At 36.2% G+C, this 18,112-nt stretch overlaps 1 protein-coding gene and 1 non-coding gene across 2 annotated transcripts; both read right to left on the bottom strand.

Annotated features, from left to right (window-relative positions):
* Positions 1 to 1,181: 1,181 nt before the first annotated feature.
* On the bottom strand, positions 1,182 to 17,727 carry LOC143860193 (calreticulin-3-like). The gene is made up of 14 exons (XM_077370754.1): positions 17,594 to 17,727; positions 16,484 to 16,591; positions 15,091 to 15,283; positions 7,074 to 7,332; positions 6,902 to 6,958; positions 6,747 to 6,794; positions 5,209 to 5,295; positions 5,061 to 5,118; positions 4,422 to 4,489; positions 3,945 to 4,040; positions 3,784 to 3,840; positions 3,419 to 3,520; positions 2,275 to 2,307; positions 1,182 to 1,611 (listed from the first exon to the last, which is right to left on the bottom strand). Exons 1-14 carry the CDS (start codon positions 17,700 to 17,702, stop codon positions 1,600 to 1,602), a joined length of 1,287 nt encoding a protein of 428 aa, XP_077226869.1. The 5' UTR covers positions 17,703 to 17,727; the 3' UTR covers positions 1,182 to 1,599.
* Positions 8,098 to 8,200, bottom strand: LOC143862744 (U6 spliceosomal RNA). Its single transcript, XR_013240461.1, has one exon. It is a non-coding gene; the product is annotated as a U6 spliceosomal RNA (small nuclear RNA).
* Positions 17,728 to 18,112: the final 385 nt, after the last annotated feature.

Raw genomic sequence — 18,112 nt, 5'->3', positions numbered from 1 at the left:
TTCAATTTTTCGCCATTTCGGATTTCAGTCCCAAATTTCGTTAATTTTGGTTTAATGACTTTTTTTTTTTTTTAAACTGTTACAAAATTTTGGCCGAAATTTCGGTCCGGAATTTGGAACCAAATTACCAAATTTCGGACCGAAATTTTTATTTTTTGTAGGGTTCGAAACGGTTACCGAAACCGAAATTTTAAACCCTGCATAGGAATTCAAAAATCAAGGGTTTATTTTTTTTCGTCATGAGTTATCCTTTCAAACTTCAGTGTTTAATGACATGTATTGATAAGTATTTTAATATTATGTATCCATATAATAGTAAATGGTTTCTGAGCTCAAGCTCTGATGGAATTTCTGATGTAGAGCTTTTAAATAGGGTGTCTGCCTATGTTGTTTGGGTTATGTTAGATATTGAATATATATGACCTAACATAGATAGGGTGTACCTAAGAAATCATCTTCATAGGATCATAGCAAGCATTGATTTGTGGAGGTTTAAAATGGACATCTACAAAATGGTCAATTTTGTGCCTCTACAGATCGAACGGTTAGGAGGATCCTATGGAGATGGTTTCTTAGGAACAACCTATCTGTGTCAGCTTCTATGGAGTGAATGGCTTAGATGAGTCAAACAACATAGGAGATGCCCTATATAAAACTCTACCGCAGATAGAATTTCTGAGCTTGAGCTCAGATACCGCGCCTCCTCGATATAAACATATTTTTATCAAGTTTTATCTATACAATATGACATTTTAAACCCTTTTTTAGCCACCACCATTTCTTGACAAACACTTGCAAAAAATTCGAAAGAATAATGTTAATTAGGATCTTTCCAAACAGCCACCTTCAAGGCTCTCCCTCACATTAATTCGATCCACACAACCCCCACAAGTCTGACCTATTTCAGTTGACCCCACCTTGATCAGATGATCCTCGCCCTTAGATTCATCAAGCCTAGTTTAGAGGTCCACCCAAAAAAAAATGCACCATTGATTTTTGTAGTTTCTTATTTTAGGTATGAGATTTCCATGAAATTTCCGTTCCACATGAGACTAGGCTCATATGGACCACCTCATGATGGTATACAAGATCAACGGTCTCTACTTCAGTTGACCCCACCTTGATCGAATGATCCCAGCCCCCCTACATTCATCAAGCCTAGTTTAGAGTTGTAACAAGAATAGATAAACCATTGGTTTTTGTAGTGTCTTATTTTAGGCATGAAATTTCCATACAGCATGAGGCCAGGACCACATGGATAGCCTCAGGATGGTCTACAAGATCAACGGTCTCTATTACACACAAGTTACAATGTGGGACCCAAAAACTGATCAGTGATTGTCCACCTAATACATCTACCGGACTCCAAATCAAAGGCCCAAAGCAACCCCTAACATAGCTTGGGCGTTCAAACTCAGTTCATGACAACAGATACAAAAAGCACATCATCTTAAAATGCTTTAAGCAGTAGTTTATACTTCCCTGGAAAAGGAAAATGGTGCTGATTTAGCACAGCAAGAATAATCTGGAATGTTGTGCCTTTCCTTCTTCCTTTCCAATGGATAGTAAAATATGAAGAGAAAATAGCAGCAGAGCTCCTCATAACTCATCCTGCAAGAGACAATGACACAAAGGAAAGCAGAAAATGTTATTACTACAGGAGAATATGAATTTGGTTATGGAAAAGAAAAGAAAATCTTAAAAGAGCATAGTGTTGAGATATGGATTGGGTTAACCGACCCCCAAAGATGCACATAGTTTTGATGGGCCCAAATAGCTTAAATGGATAAATCCAAATAAGTATAAGGAGAGATCTGAATTATCTTTTGACTTATCTTGATAAGGCATTAGAGTAAATTTGGGTCGAATTCCTAGACTCCTATCTTGAGAGGGAGTTATAGAATCCTAGACTACTATTACTATATAAGTAGTCAAAAATCTCTACAAAAAAGATAAGAATATGAGACGTCCAATCTCTACTTCTCTCCCTCAAGTTTCCCTCTCTCTCTCTCTCCCTACTCTCTCTAGAGCCATCATCCATAGGCTTTCGGATTTGTAATCGTGAAGAACAAAGAAGCGACTCTAGTAGCCTCTCCTACGACATACAACAAAATCGTTCCCAGATTGATTGTGATATCAACGGGCTCGTAACATCAAGCCAAGATCCTAACTTCCGCTTTTGGGTTGCGCAAATAAGATATGACTCACTAACCCTTTGAGTGCAAGGTGCTTAGTGATTGCTTATTTTATAACACACAGATTTTGAAGGCTTACGTGGTAATCGTCCAGGTAGTCGCGGCGATCGTGCTGCAAATAAAAAGGCATTGAGTTAGAAAAGCTTTTCTATTCACATACAATCAATCATTAATGTGTAGGATGTAGATTAAGAAAACTTACAAAAGACCTGTATCATATAGAGGCTCTCTTTCTTTCGACATAAAATGGGCCTAAAAGAAATTTTTTAAATTTATACGTCGAAAGAAACAGAGCCTACGACAATGTTTGCTTGCCATGAAAATTTTTCAATGGAATTTAGTTTATCAAGTGATGAGAGAGGCCTAGAGAGGTGGGGTAGGAGAGAGAGTAGCGAGGGAAAGAGTGAGGAACGGGTGAGTAAAGGCTAAAAAACAAGGAAAAGAAAAACTATAATCAAAATAGAATTTACTTTTTCCCTGCTTTTTAGCCACTTCTTGCCCTCCCCTTAGTCGTGTGATCTCGAGACTCATCACCTACCATCCTCCCTGGCCCTCTCTCACCACTTGATAAACTAATATTCCTTAATCCAAGCAACAGGACAGCAAAACCTTAATCAAGCCGTGCAAATGGCTTAGTAACTGGATGAATGGACCTCAAGCCTAACCAAGCCAACTGAGCTCCTTCAATAATTCAGCCATGTTCGTCATAACTGGGTTTTGACTTGAATTAGATGTCCACATGCTCAGTTCAAAACTCGGAAAATTTAGAAGACTCAGTTCACCAGTTGACTCATGATTCCAACGATTCCATCATTTGGTTTTGACTTGAATTGGAACTCCAAATGCTCAGTTCAAAACTCGGAAAATGTTGAAGACTCAGTTCATAAGTGGACTCATGGTCCAACAACTCAAAATGAATAGGAGGTGATTTAAATCTGTCTGGACGAAGTTATTCATGCAGAAAGTGGACAGTTTTTTGGCAATGGTTGTGTTTTGTAACTTTTGTTATTAATCTCAGCCATTCAGATAAATTGAACAGCTGATTCTGCTGCAAGGAAGCTCTGGCATGACAGAGCTTAGACCACCTTCCTGAATACAGGCAAGCTAGCTTGACCTGATTCTTGACTGTTTTTTTATCCTTTTTTAATGGTCACTGTTGAAAACTCCTTATATTAAAAGGGGGTGTCCTGAGCGAACAAAAGCAATAAAATCAGATGATATACCCTTTTGTATTTCTCCCTGTAGCGCTCCCTATCTCGATACCCCCGATCATGTCCCCTCGATTTTCTCCTTCGTTCGCCTTCCTCTCTTGCCGTTTGACCTTCCTGTACAAATTGTGGGCCAAAACATTTAATAGAATGTACCAAATAAATCTTAAATTGGCAGAAAGACCTTTTTCATCTGAACATTTATCAGCAAGCACTAAAGACTACGTCTATCCTATATTTCTTGGGGATTATAAAGCCAGGACAAGGCCCACCTTGTTGGGTTGTCAGCTTAAACCTAAATCAAAACGAATGGGTGTTACTTAGCCTATTGGATATTTCAGACCATAGAGAGGCTAGGTATTAGACGTTTAGTTATTCACCTCTTCCTCCTTAGCACGCCTCACTTTCTCTGATTCCTCAAAGGCCTCTTTCTCAGACTGAAATCCAAAAAAGAAAACAGGAAAGAAAAAGAACGGCAAAATTTTAGAAGTTAGCATTGTACTGAAACTTGAAACAACAGAGATTAATAGTTCAAGCCCACCTCCCTATTTTTGCCCCATATTTCCTCCACAACCTGTTTTGCATATTCTGGATCATCACAAATCAGAATGTTGTCAAAAACAGATCCAGCCTTCACCTGCATTACATTAAAGTATCAGATTGTGCCTGCTCCAAGCACTGTTAAATATATGTAACCATGTCATCAATAAATAAAAATGGCCATTTTTATTTTTTTTTGAATGGAATAAAAGTGGCCATTTAGTCATGGAAAAATTCCTTTATATCAATGTTTGAAAAAGAAAAAAGAAAAAGGAACCTCAAAACATAGAAAATTGAACTGTTTACGGTTTTCTTTGCCATTTTAAGTTCCCATTTTTTTGCCGTTGTTAAAGCTAATTGATGATTCGTGGTAGAATTGTTAATCATTGTTACAGAAGTGTGGTACTCATTACAGTTAGAAAATGTTGTATTGATCTTGTTGGTCTCAAACGAAAAGAAATACAGTCAAGTCTCTTACCTGCCAAACTTCAATTCCTACATATTTCAGTGGTTTCAGTACATACAGGTCAGGGTCATCTTCAAACTCTGCAAAAAACAGGTGAACCTACTGAGATGGGCTTTCCGAAATGCAAAACCTTATTGTGTTTGTAAAATAGCACATGCACAATTGTGAGTATATCCCAGGCTCCAAGTATTACGAGAATTTACAGATTTAAAAAAAAACATGGTTGCCCACCAGGACAACCCACCAACGCAGCTCAACCAAATAGAAGTAGCACAGTTCAAAAAATAAATTACAAAAATCAATCTGCTACATGCTACATGCAACATGATAATTTTTTAAATTTAAGTTAGATGATTACTTGATGGAGTTTTAAGCCAACACAGTCTTGCAACCTCTTTAAATCCAAAAGAAATTTTGAAACCTTTCAAATCAATGACTAGTGAATTTGGCAGCAAGAATGAAGCTAGCTTCGAACAGATAATTTTTTAGCCTTTCTTACCCAGAGGGGACAAGCTCATTGTATGGTACTCAAATGCAAAAGAAAATTGCGAGACCTCAATACAATATCCTTCTCGGAAGCTAAAAGAGTCAACACACATTTCATTCTATATATCCTTTACAATTTAGCCGCTGAAATCAGAAACATCATACCTGGGTTATCGACCCATGGAATCTTCCATTTCCCCTTATAGTTTGGATTCTTGATCCTCTATAATGTCATAAAATATATCAAAATGAGGCACAAAAACCAACAAGATATTTCCATTTATTGAAATTTGTAAACAGCTCGGCATCAGACCTTGGGCTTCCATGGTCCCTTATATGCCGGATTCGGTATCTTTGGTCGCTTCCACATACCATCTTCATCTTCATCCCAGGTATCAGGCTGCCAAAAGGAAAGGTTAAGAATTCATTTTTTTCTTGCAATTAGAAAAAAGCCACTTTTACAACATATGATTCCCAACAGCGAGCCTTATGATCTGATATGTTTAGGTTTGAGCCTTGTGGTCAAATGGCCACAAGTATGACCATAGTTTGTTGGCTGGAAAAAAAAAAGGAAACAGGAATATGCGCAATTTTAATTATAGGCATCAAGCAACCACAAGAGGATGTATGGCTACACTGAAAAAGTTCTAAAAGATTAAAATTTCAGAAGTCTCGTAACCCATTTTTTTAGGTAAAATTTTTTCAGGTAAATTTTTTCATAAAAATCCTTGAAAGAAACAACCCATGCTATAGCTGTGTTTTTTAAAGGGGAAGACTTCCACAGGAAAATCTAGTCAAATTAAAACATTTTACTTTAAAATTTCCAGTGCAGCCAAACATGCACGAAAAGTTCAGTTTATTCTTTATTATATTCTTAATTTCAAAAAAGACCCAGAAAATAGGGGAACTGAAAAAAATAATGAAAAATGAAAACAGGCATTTGGGAGGAGAGTGCACTGTCAAAAACATCCACGGAGAAAGAGAGTGATTAATATTTAGGAGATGAAACATGAAAAAAGTTATGGTTTTAAGATACAAAAGAAGCGAAGAAGCATGTCAATTAAGGGGAGAGAAACAGAGAATCTTGATGCTGGAAAGAAATCTATCTGTCCAATTTGATCATTAAGTACTTGTGAAACTACCAGTAACTCCAAAAGCTTAAGCCGTTGGAGAAGGCGTTGGATTTTGAAATTGAATTTAGTCTCTTTTTTGAGAAAATGCTTTCTTTTGAGCCTATATCGGCAATTTACAGGGTCGAATATGGATTTTTGCCTACACGTGGCACATGTGGCCCCCTCTTTTGGGTTTGGCCATTGCATGTCGATTTTTGCTATCAAGAAGGTTTGAACCCAAGACCTTTGGCTCTGATACCATGTGAAACTACCAGTAACTCCAAAAGATTAAGCTGTTGGAGAAGGCGTTACTTAATCTTTTATACTTTAACAGTACTGATTGAAAGAGATAAGTGGAAAGGGGATAGGTTTGGTAGAGAGAGGGTTTTTTTATGAGGATTAAAAATTTATTGGCTATTATTAGTTGGGCAGTATTGCCATAACAGATAGTCCAAAATTGGCCATGCATTGGATGATATGTAGTGATGAGTGGTGAACAACACTTGTATTGTAGTTAATCACACTTCGTGGAAAGTTGTAGTCATTTTATTTGGGACTTGACAATGAACACTGTAGCCATTTATCAGTCCCAGAGTATCTAATAATAATCGAAAAAAGATTTCAATATCAACTAGCAGACCGCTTTTGTCTTGGACTTGACAATGAACATTGGAGCCATTTATCAGTCCGAGATTATCTAATAATAATCGAAAAAAGATTTCAATATCAACTAGCAGACCTCTTTTGCCTTGGGATCAGGAATTTCAGCTGGAATTGAATCATATCCCTGCAGTTCAAAGGCAAAAAAAAAGAAGAGTTAGACCACATTATTTAAACAGCAATTATTTGGAATGAAGACCTAAAAATTTTACAGAGGGAAAGTGCAGAGTGTACCTCAGGTTTGACATGATTAGGATCATCAATGTACTCTTTTTCATCCCAGTCTTTGGGCTGAGAGAAAAAGTGGCATACATAATAAAGCAGGGTATAATACAAAGCACAAAAAATGCAAAAAAAAAAAAAAAAAAAAAAACCCTCCTTTGCAGGATTTATAGCAAAGCTAAACCTTTTTCGCATTGAAGTCTTTGATTTTTCGAGGAGGAAGAATATCCCAATCTGTATACATGCTTCCAGATTCTCTCTCTCTATTGTCCACCAAAACACTATAAGTAGCATCAGGTCTAAGAATAAATGTGTAAAAATGTGTTAACTTGTCAGTTTCACACTGTAAATCCTTCTTGATAGGATAGTTCTGCCCCTGGTAAGAAAGTATAAGATGGAGCTTCTTTGTCTGCGTGCCACATAAGTCCGGACCAAACATTAAACTGCAAGGAAAATTGCAGAATGTAAGATGACGAATGTCACAGAGCTGAATGCAAACAAACCCATGTAACAAGTTCAGTACATATTTCTTTTCAATTTCCGCGTGCATGTTGGACACGAGACAACATAGTTAAGAGGGAAAAAGAACTTAACCGTTTAAGATGCTTCTTTTTTTTACTTATATACTATTTATATAATTTCAATGAATTTGTATTCATCTATATAAATATTTATACATGTTATGCCTTTCTGAGTTGATATTGACAGATTATCTATCAATATTCCAGATGGCCATAGGATTGTGTCAGTCTGTCATATTTTCCAGAAGTGCCATGACTGGCACCTCTTAGGTCTGTGCTCATCACCAAAACACGCAACATCTTAATTAATTACATAGACGTCTGATTCACTTGGGCAGTTTTTGCCAAGATCCAGATTCACCTCATTTGGTTACTTTCAGTATTCACACCATCAAATGCTAAGTCATTCATACCCCATATCTAAACATTAATATTATGGAGGGTTAATTTTCACAAAAAAACTCTATATATTCCATAGAGTAAGTTAAACCATAACTATTCATTGTTGAGGATTGTTACATTTTATTGAGGGAATTTGACTTTTGTTACTTCCTTATTTATCATTCTTCTTTCCTTTTTATTCCACTAACTTTACCTTATGTACCCTTAATTATCAAGGGCATTTTGGTATAGCTGTAATAAATAAAGGGAGCAAAATGAGAGCTGAATCAGAACTCCCTCTGCTCTTGTCCAATTTATCATTTCTTGATTTGTGCGTGTCATCCTTGCGCAAGGGTCGTGCTAATCTTCTCTGTATCGTTTCAATTTTATCTGATGTCCCCGAAGAGACATCCGATGATATGGTATCAGAGCACCAACATGAAATCCTAAACCCTCATTCTCTTCTTCATTATTCCTCTCCTACTATTCTCAAATGCATCTCAAGGGTTACATATCTAGCCGAAAGGAGGAAAGAAGAAGCTCCTTGGGATGTTGGAAACAGTACAACTGACCTCAAAGTTCGAACTGACCTCCAAGAAACAAAGCAAGAAAAATAGAGATTGGGAGCTATCTATTACCAGGCATTTATGAAGCTTTTCGCTTGATTTCGATGGTATTTTAATGGAATTTCAAAATCTGAAAATAAAAATACTAGCTCTCATAGACTGCAACAACAACAAAAATAGATGGAGTAGTTTTTTCATAAAAGATGGGTGACCGAGGGTCACTTTTCAATGAGGAATTCATGCAAAAAGCATCCCTTGTATCCATTGAGAACTGATGGCATAGTGATGATTTGCACGAGTGATATTTCTCCGTCCCCAATGTTTACTTTGTTTCCAAAACAAACAAAAAATTAAGTCATTAATGGGCCCTACATAGCTTTGTTTGCCACCAAAATTGGCAGGCTGGCTAATTGTGATTTATGGAGATCATTAGTGATTTTAATTAATTTTGGAAAGTTTCTCTAGGTTTTGGTGCGTCTTATGAAAAGAAAACGTCAACATTGCGTTTATCTAGTAGGGAGTCTAATTTTGGAAGTTCTATAACTTTAGAAGTTGGATTTTAAGTTTTCTTGAAAAAAAAAACACGAATTACACTTTCTACATTTATTTTGGGCGGATCTAAAATAAAAAATAGGCTTTATTTAGGTTCATTGAGAGCTACCATTGATCTTATACCAATTGGTAGGATTAAACTAGGGTTTTAAGGTGTGTGGGGGCTATATATCTGAAGTTTTGATATATTTTTCAGGAGATTAACGAATAGTTACTGAATTTCCCTTAATGTATTGGGTTTAAGTAACCCTACTTAATCTTGTTTGGATCGAATTTGTTATCATTTTATCACATTCTATTATTGTTTTTGAAGATAGATAGGATTATTTGTGTGATTTACTTAATTCTCTAACAAGTTTTCTACTTTTGGTGGATCCCTAGTAGTTTACTTGCATAGTTGCATCAAGTTGGTATCATAGGAAATTTGATTCGGGAAATTAGGTATCAAAGAAGGTTGGATTGACTCACATTTGAGAACCCACAATAATCTCACACTGGTTGTGGGTACTTTGTGTTGAGATACAGGGTATATAATGGTTATACATGGTATTTATGTCTTTTTTCTCTAATTTGCTTACGAGTAGCATGAATGTAAATATGAAAGGATATTAATACACCCCCCCCCCCCAACACACACACACACACGATTTATCTACCTCTCTCCACCCTTTCTCTCTTCCGCTTCTTCTCTTCTCTTCTCTTCTTCCATAGATTTGACTCATTTTTTTCCACTCTTGCATGGAGGGGATAGAGAGAACAGATGATGTTGATGGTGAGTTGAATAATGTAGGAAGCACAACCATCAGCCCTTTTCATCACGAAGCCCCAACATATTAAGTTCAAGGTCGAGATTATGATGATTATGATGATCAAGATCAAGGACAATTTGTGATATTGATTGATTTATTTGAGCACAAGAATGGAATCTAGACTCAAGAATAATGGTAGTAATAGTCGAGTTGCAAGACAAAATGCGTATAAGAGTTTCTCTAGATGACAGTTGTAGACGAGATGATTCTCTTGCTGAAAGTCAAAGTGGAAACTGCTTGTTGGATCAAAAGACACTCCTATCACCTCGAAAGATCACGAATAAAGAAGCATGACGACGATTTGAATAAGGTGTACCTTAGGAGGAAAACTACGTATATTAGTTTTTCTTTTTCTTTTTTCTTTTTTTTTGATAGATTATAGATCTTATTAATATGAAAGATTCAATGTAAACATCGTTCAAGGGAGATGGTAAGCAAATTACAATTGAAAGAAGACAACAGACAATGATTTATGAAGGGTGAAGTATTTGTTGCTACTCATTGTTTAGTTTCATTTTCTATTGGACCCAAGCTTAGTGATTGATTTCATTTTGTTTCTTTGAGAATGGGCAAAACGTTCCAATAATGTTCATCTGTGTCAAGACTCACACTTTAAAGTTGAGTAAAACAATTAAGATTTCTCTTATTTTGTAATAGGGATTCACTGAGGAAGACATCAGCTACTAGCAATCCCATCAGCCTATACAACCGTGATGTTTTGATGGAGTGGATAGAAGAGGATGATCATGCTGTTTGTCAGCATGGAGGATTTAAGTAAGCAACAAGTGGAACAACCTATTGCAGACAAAATAGATGAGGACATGGATGCACATGATATTGATGGACATGTTGGTGGTGATGATGTCGGTTGAGTATGATAATCCGGCTTACAAAAGCCCATAGGAGATGAGAGATGACTGCTGAGAGATTTGAAAGAACACAAAGAAGCATTTCAGGATTGATTTATATTTATAATATTAATATTTAGCATTTGGTATGGTGAATTGCGAATGTTATTAATATTTTGCATAGAATTTGATCTTAATTAGGCTCATCAACATCCAATTCCATGCCTACGGTAGTTGTTTTAAGTAGTAAAATGTCATTTTGTTAAATTTGGTTGATGTAATGGTATTTTATATTTTTCTAAATATTTTTATTTGTTAAAATTTTAACTATTTTTAAATTTACTGATTGTAGTACCTTTTTCTAAAAGGAACACTGGAACAGCCAAAATGCCGGAACATTCCATTGTTGGAGCCAAACGAAACGACCATCATAACGAAATTAATAACTAAGGCCAAAAGTGCGGTGTTTTGTAGTTTCGATGGATTATGTCACGTATTGCTAAAAGATATGGTAGTATGATTCGGATGCAACTCATAGGGGAAACAAAAAATGCATTATTTTGTGAAGGATGGAGAAAAATAATGTTTTTTCCTATGGAGGGAAATTTTAAACATGAGGATTGTTTACCTCAATTTGCAACATTTCGTATTAGATGATAATGAATTGAGAATTGAGCTGTATCTCAAGAAGCATTTGATAGGTTTCATATGTTGGAAAAATAAGAAGTGAATAAGATAGTTGATTTTTTATTATTGGGTAGCAAGTAAATCTTAAAGAAAACTCAAGATCGATAACATTCACTTGAACCTCTCAAAAATCGAATCCACAACACTTCAGTCTAACCACACAAAGTGAAAGCCAATGTAGGAGGAATGTCAATGACCCCACATTCAAATATCTCCACCAACCCCTTGATGATTGATGTCCACACCTGAACCCCCATCCCCATAGACTTCGACAGATTGACTTGTTGCCCCGAAAGCACCTCTAAATATCCAAGGATGAATTTCAGGTTACAGATGTGATAATTCAAAGAGTCGCAAAAAATGAGGGTATTGTTTGGATACTGGAGATATGTGAGGTCCATCTCAAATGAGTCAACTTTGAACCCCTAAAAAAAGCAACTCCTATTAAAGGTACAAATCATCTCATGGAGCATTACCACCACAGTTGTGAAAAGTTGGGGGAGAGAGGATCCCCTACCGAAGACCTCTAGAGTTATTGAAGAAAATACGCCTTGTAGACTAGGATTGAGAATCAGGTAGATGAAAGGCAACTCCTCATTCAGCTTCTCCATCTCAAAAGAAAACCCAATCTATTTAGGTTGGTTTATTTGAGGATTGAGATTGATCCTCTACAAATGGTTATGATTGAACTAGGCTTTTAAGGTGGCTAACAATAGTTACAAAATTTCCCTTCTGGGTTTTGACTTCACCCTACCTACTTTGGTCATGCTTTGATCAAATGTATTGTTGTTTTATCTCTCTATAGTATTTTTTTGGAGATTTATTGGATAATTTTCTGATTTTTCAGTTATCTAGCAAGTTTTCTACTTTTTGTAGATTACTTGCATAATTCTCCCATTGAGCAAAATCATTGAATAAACTCAGATGATGATGCACTTTTGGAAGATCCAACAATGTTATAGTGGAGGCTGATAGGCATGCTACTAAATTTTACCATTGCAAAACCACATCTGACCCACCCAGTAATTGAGGTGTCATGCACTCAAAGTCAAAGTGCATTCTGTCATTTTAGGTAGTCATCAAATTTTGAGACTCTAAGGGGTCTATTTGTAGTGGAATTATTTCTTCTCATGGTCATCTAAATATGATAGATTTTCTATTTAACGAAGGGATTAGATTCAGAGTTTACATAGGGACAGAATCAAATTTTGGTACGACAAGTGGTGTCAAGAGGCCCCCTTGAAGAACGTATTCACTGTTTTGTTTTTGGTGGCCTCGTATAACGAGGTTTTTGCAAGGATTGTCTTGAGTGGGTGGAGAACAAGATATCGTGGAAGTTTAATTTTAGAAGGAACTCCTTTGACGTAGAGTTGGATCAGGTAGAAAGGTTATAGGAGAGGGTGGAAGCGTGCTATATCAAGAGAACTGGTGAAGACAAAAGGGTTTGGATCTGGTCCTCCTTCGGGGTTTTCAACATCAAATCATTCTATCATCAAATGGTTCCTAGCCAAAGAGCATTGCCTCGAGTTAGAATTTGGGATATTCTGGCATCCTCCCAAGGTCTGTGCATTCCGATGGACAGCCTTCCTCGACAAAATCCTTACAATTAATCACCTGCATAATCGCAACATGTTGATCGTTGATCATTGAGACTTTTGGGTGGAGTTATGCGGATCAGTCGACCATATGTTCTTGCACTGGCGGTTGGCTAGGGAGGTGTGAAGCGGAGTAATCAGTAGATTCGGCATGCCATGGGTTTTCCCATCCAAGCTCATTGATCTTTTGGATTGGTGGTTCTTCGTTCCCTTGCTTAAGAAAGGAAAGATCCTATGGAAAGTGTTCATTCGGGCTACCATCTGTGTTTTGTGTAAGGAAAGGAACGCTCATTTTTTTAATTTCTTCATAAAAATGCTGTAATTTATCTTTACGAAAGTGATGGCTTTAACCATATCTTAATTAAGACTCTTCCAAACTTCAGGTTTGTATCAATTTTCGATCTTTGGCACGGATAGAGAGAGATTTACAAACGTAGTGAGCAGGTGGAGATTGCTATGCCTGGATGGGGGTCACCCGACCTAGATGTGATGAAACTTAACTTTGATGGGTCTATCTTGGGCAATACCGGCCAGCTGGAGCGGGTAGACTTCTGAGAGATAAGCACAGATCAACGAGATGGGTTTTCTTGGGACCCATAGGGATTACGGATTCTAACGAGGCAGAGGTAAGAACGGTTCTCTAGGGTTTGACGATTATAGAGAGTTCTTTCATGGGTCGCTTGATCATAGAGGGTGACTCCCTCAATGTAATCAGGTGGTTGAAGGGGGGACATCCCCATCTTTGGAGAATTGCACACTCGATTGATGAGATCCATGCATGATTTTAAATTTCAGCCGAAACAAAATGAAATGGCCAGAATATTTCGGTTTCAGCCACGGCCGAAACGAAATTTACGTAAATTCGTTTCTTTACAAGATTTCGGCAAAGTTCACTGAAATTCCGAAATTTTGGCAAAAAATCGGTTAAAATTTCATTTTTAGCCAGTTTTACAAAATTTCCACCGAAATTTACTCTGAAATTTTAGACATTTCGGTTGAAATTTTTTTTTTAAATGAAATCATTATTATATTTTTTACATGATTTCATCCGAAATTCAGCCAAAACTGAAATATTTCGGTTTCAGTGGTGACCAAAACCGACACTGAAACCGAAATTTAAAACCTTGGATCTAGGAGTGCGTTGGGGGCTCATCCATCTCTTATCAAACAGCAAATAGTGAGGCAGATAGGCTAGCCAGAGTTCGAGTTGCCAATAGATTTTTTTTAAATGGCGCTGAAAGAGTTTGATTTTCTCCCTCCTTGAGGGATTTTCAGTTCATGTATTTATTTTCTTTTATTTTGTCCCGTACTAACCATCTCGACCATCGAGGTGCCTTTCCCTTTCTTGCTTAGTAAAATTTTCATCATTAAAAAAAAAAGATTTTCCATCTGCAAATTGGTAAAGCTTCCCTTCAAATAGACACTCGACCTCAAGCAATTGTAGCGCTGCTGTAGTTAACCTAGTTATGTGAAAATGAAAAAAGGAAAATCGGTTGCTAATTTAAAGTAGCGACGGAGTACAGAGCCATGGAGCATACTATTGGAGAAATGGTGGGTTGAGAAAATTGTTGTTTGAGATTAGTAGTACCAAACCAAACTGCTATGGGGATGTTCTATGAGAATCAAGTGCAATATAAATATAATCAAATTAGGTGTTTCACAAAACAAAATGGCATATAGCAGTCGACTATTAATATGTAAAGGAAAACATTACGAGCAAAGAAATATCCACTTCACATGAAAGATCAAAATTTCCATTTGGAGACATGCTTATTATGGCAATTGGTTGGAATCTATTAGTTCTAATAGTTGACGAGCTGGCAATGACCAACATTCCACACCAGCTTGAGGGGCTGGTTTTAGGATTGCTACATTTTGTTGAGACAAAGGCTTAGTTGAGTTGAGTTGGGACAAAGGCTTAGTTGAGTTGAGTTGAGAGTTGAGACTTTCTGTTCTTTTGTCTTTTATGGTATATGTAACTTCACCTTATTTAGTTAACTTATCAACGATATTTTTTCATAGTGTCATAAATATAAATAAGGAAAACTGAGAGAGAGAGAGAGAGAGAGAGAGAGAGAGAGAGCGCCATTCAATTCTTCTCTCTAATCTTGCCCAATTTGCCATATTTTCCATTTAAATATTCATAAAATTATCTTCTAATCTAAACTAACAGAAGCTGGAAGCAATGACTAGGAAGAATAAATGAAGCACATGACACGTCTCAAGGAACAACATAACAAACCTGTAGGGAGTATCACCACCAAATTTCTTTTGGTTGACGTAACCAGAAAGAAGCTTTATGTATGCACCACCACATTCAATGTCCTGCTCAACTTTTATAGAATATTGGACCACCAGAGTTCTGTCCTGGTTAATGAACTCTGGTATCTTTGCAGATATGGCAAAATGTCTGGCATCAGGATACGTCTGAATGCCTGCACAAATTATCCACAATAAGAAGCACGTCAATGAATACAACTTGGTGAAAGGAATTGTTTCAGATACAACTAGAGACCCACACCAGACATGTACCATTCCTCAACTCTTAAATATGCCAAAAAACACTTAATGTAAAAAATATCTAAAAGATTGGGAGTGACTGATTTCCATGGTGTGGATTATCCAACCAACGGGTGTTTGTATTCTTTCATGTAATGAACCATATTAAATGATCGGGATTGCTAAATTCAGTGGAAAGGTATGACAATTAATTATAAAATCAAGGAGCAAATAAGAAACAGAAAGGCAACAATTTATTCTGATTTTTTTTTTTTTTTGAAAGATGAAAGTATTTCATTAAAGAAAACGAGACCGAGGGGGTCCCCAAGATACAACTAATCAGAAACAGAAAAAGCATACAACTCAACTCAACTAAGCCTTTGTCCCAAACTAGTTGGGGTCGGCCAAAAACTAGTTGTAATCAGAAAAAGCATACAACATCAGAAATCAAAAGTTAGCGAGGGAGAAAATCAAAAAGCTCTAAACTCTCCCTTGAAACACCCTCTCTTGCCAATTTGTCAACGCCCCCATTGGAAACACCTTTTTCTGATATAAATACATTGATTGTTACACGTATGTATCCTGATCAAGTCAAAAGAAAGATCAAGGACATGCTTTTCATACCTTCATAATTGAGAAGGACTTTTGCAATTATAAATTATTGCAAGAGCTGCATGACAAATGAAACTCTATCCGAATGTACAGCTACATGTAACTTCACATACACCAGAATATTGGAGGAAAAGTATAATGCACACATTCAGATCTCCAGGAAGCATGTCAACAATTTAGAATATAAGCAGGCTCCTTCCAAAAATTCATTGGAAGAAAGGGAGATACGTTGATTTTCATCTTTCTTATCAGACAAAAATTCAAAGTAAAAGATAAAGAATGTGATTTATCATTCACAATCTGTGATTTAGGATGATTCCCATCGATCACGAGGTGGAAATTCTTTCAGTTTTAGAATTAATGGACCATCGTCTCCTCAGTTTAGTATTTGGGATTCCCATCCACCTTGTGGAAGGAATCTGCAAAGCTTTTTTTTTTTTTTTTGAATGGCTGGAATCTGGGCAGCTTGTTTCATTCCTTTGCATTAAATGAATAAAGGGTTATCAAGAAAAGGAAAAGTATACCTTTATCATCTGGATCACTAGACCATTTTCCTGCAGTATGCTTAAATGACCCAGCTTTCCCTTCACTCCTTTTCCAATCAGACTTAACCCAACGACGCTCCCACCCATCTTTTGTGTACCATAGCAGAAGAAAAAAAAAAGATCAATCAGACTCAATCTATGCTTAAATTCAGAGGCAAAAAAAAAAAACCAATTAACTAGACAAGGAAATTAATAAAAGAAGATGAAGCACAGCCATCAGATTATTACAATGAAACAGCTAAAGAAGAAAGACAATCATCAAAATCATGCTCAATCAAGTCAATGCAGCAAATTTCAATAGTGGCTCATGTAAATATATGATAAAATTACATAAAATGATTTCTCCTACCATTCAAAAAAAAAAAAAAAACTCTCCGAATAATTGGGAAATTATTTTCCGAATTAAACCCATTTTTCCAAAAAAAATTTACAAATAACTCGTCAATTTCTCATACATAATTTGAAAATCTCGTGAGAAATTAAAACTAATAAAAAAGACATTACTGTATTATACTGAAAATTGAACTCATATCCTAATCTGAAAATCTCATACACTTATATAGATTGCAGGAAAAAGTTTTCTTAAGGAAAATATTTTCCTCATTTTTTATTTTTTTTAAAAAGGAAAATTTTCCTAGGAATTTTTTTATTTCCACACTTTTGAGTGAAATGGTTACTGTAATTCTGTAAATAAAACTTGAATTGGGGTGGATCAAAAAGTCACTTTTTTCATGCCTAATCAAAAATGGAAAAGCATCAAATTTTGGAAAAGTTTTTCTTTTCCAAACATATTCCAAAAAAATCCTTCAATGCCTGAAAGAACACGCTTCGGTTTTTTTCCGATATTTTTCCCGATTTATTACAAAATCCGAACTTTGTAACTATGCGCATGATCGGAGATTAGCAAAAAATTCCAAATCCGAAAACTTTTCCTAGAAAAGATACAAATCGCGTAGGAAAATTAAGAGATAAAGTGGAAAAAATCATGAAATGCAAAAAATTGAAGGCTGGTGGATGAAATCAGAGGGAAAAAACTTAGACAAAAAAGAGGATCAAAATCGAGAGCTTAAGATGTTGAGATCTGTTTACCTTCAAATCTCTCTTCGAATATGATTTCAGAGAAAGAGAGATGAATTGAAGAAGATAAATGAAGAGCTAAAATGATTAGCAGCTTAAAAGCTAGGGTTCTTTCCGCCATTTTCGGATGTCCGAGAAAGTAAAGATGTGGGGGGAGGATATTTATCTATAGAAAAGAATGTTCATTGTACTAATATGCCCTTAGAGATACACAGAATAACGAAAATACCATTTTATTATTGAGATACACTGTACCGAAAGGAAAATGTTATCAGCATTACTGTATTTTGATGAGGGCACTCTCACTTTATTAAAAGTACTGTATGACCCGCTCCATATGATGATCGAAACCGTCCATTAGATGGGCCACAGCCCAAATAGATTGTGCCCCAAAAATTATTTCCATAGGTTGATCCTAACCCTCCGATCTATAGAGTGTAAGATCAACCCTCTAACATTCATATCAAAGGGTTAGGATTAACCTATAGAAATAATTTTTAAGGCGAAACCTATATGGGCTGTGGCACATCT

This window comes from Tasmannia lanceolata, unplaced genomic scaffold (assembly GCF_043159265.1).
Source record: "Tasmannia lanceolata isolate RefF3 unplaced genomic scaffold, GAP_Taslan_0.1 ptg000037l, whole genome shotgun sequence".
Classification (NCBI taxonomy): domain Eukaryota; kingdom Viridiplantae; phylum Streptophyta; class Magnoliopsida; order Canellales; family Winteraceae; genus Tasmannia; species Tasmannia lanceolata.
This window is presented reverse-complemented; position numbering and strand designations above follow the sequence as displayed.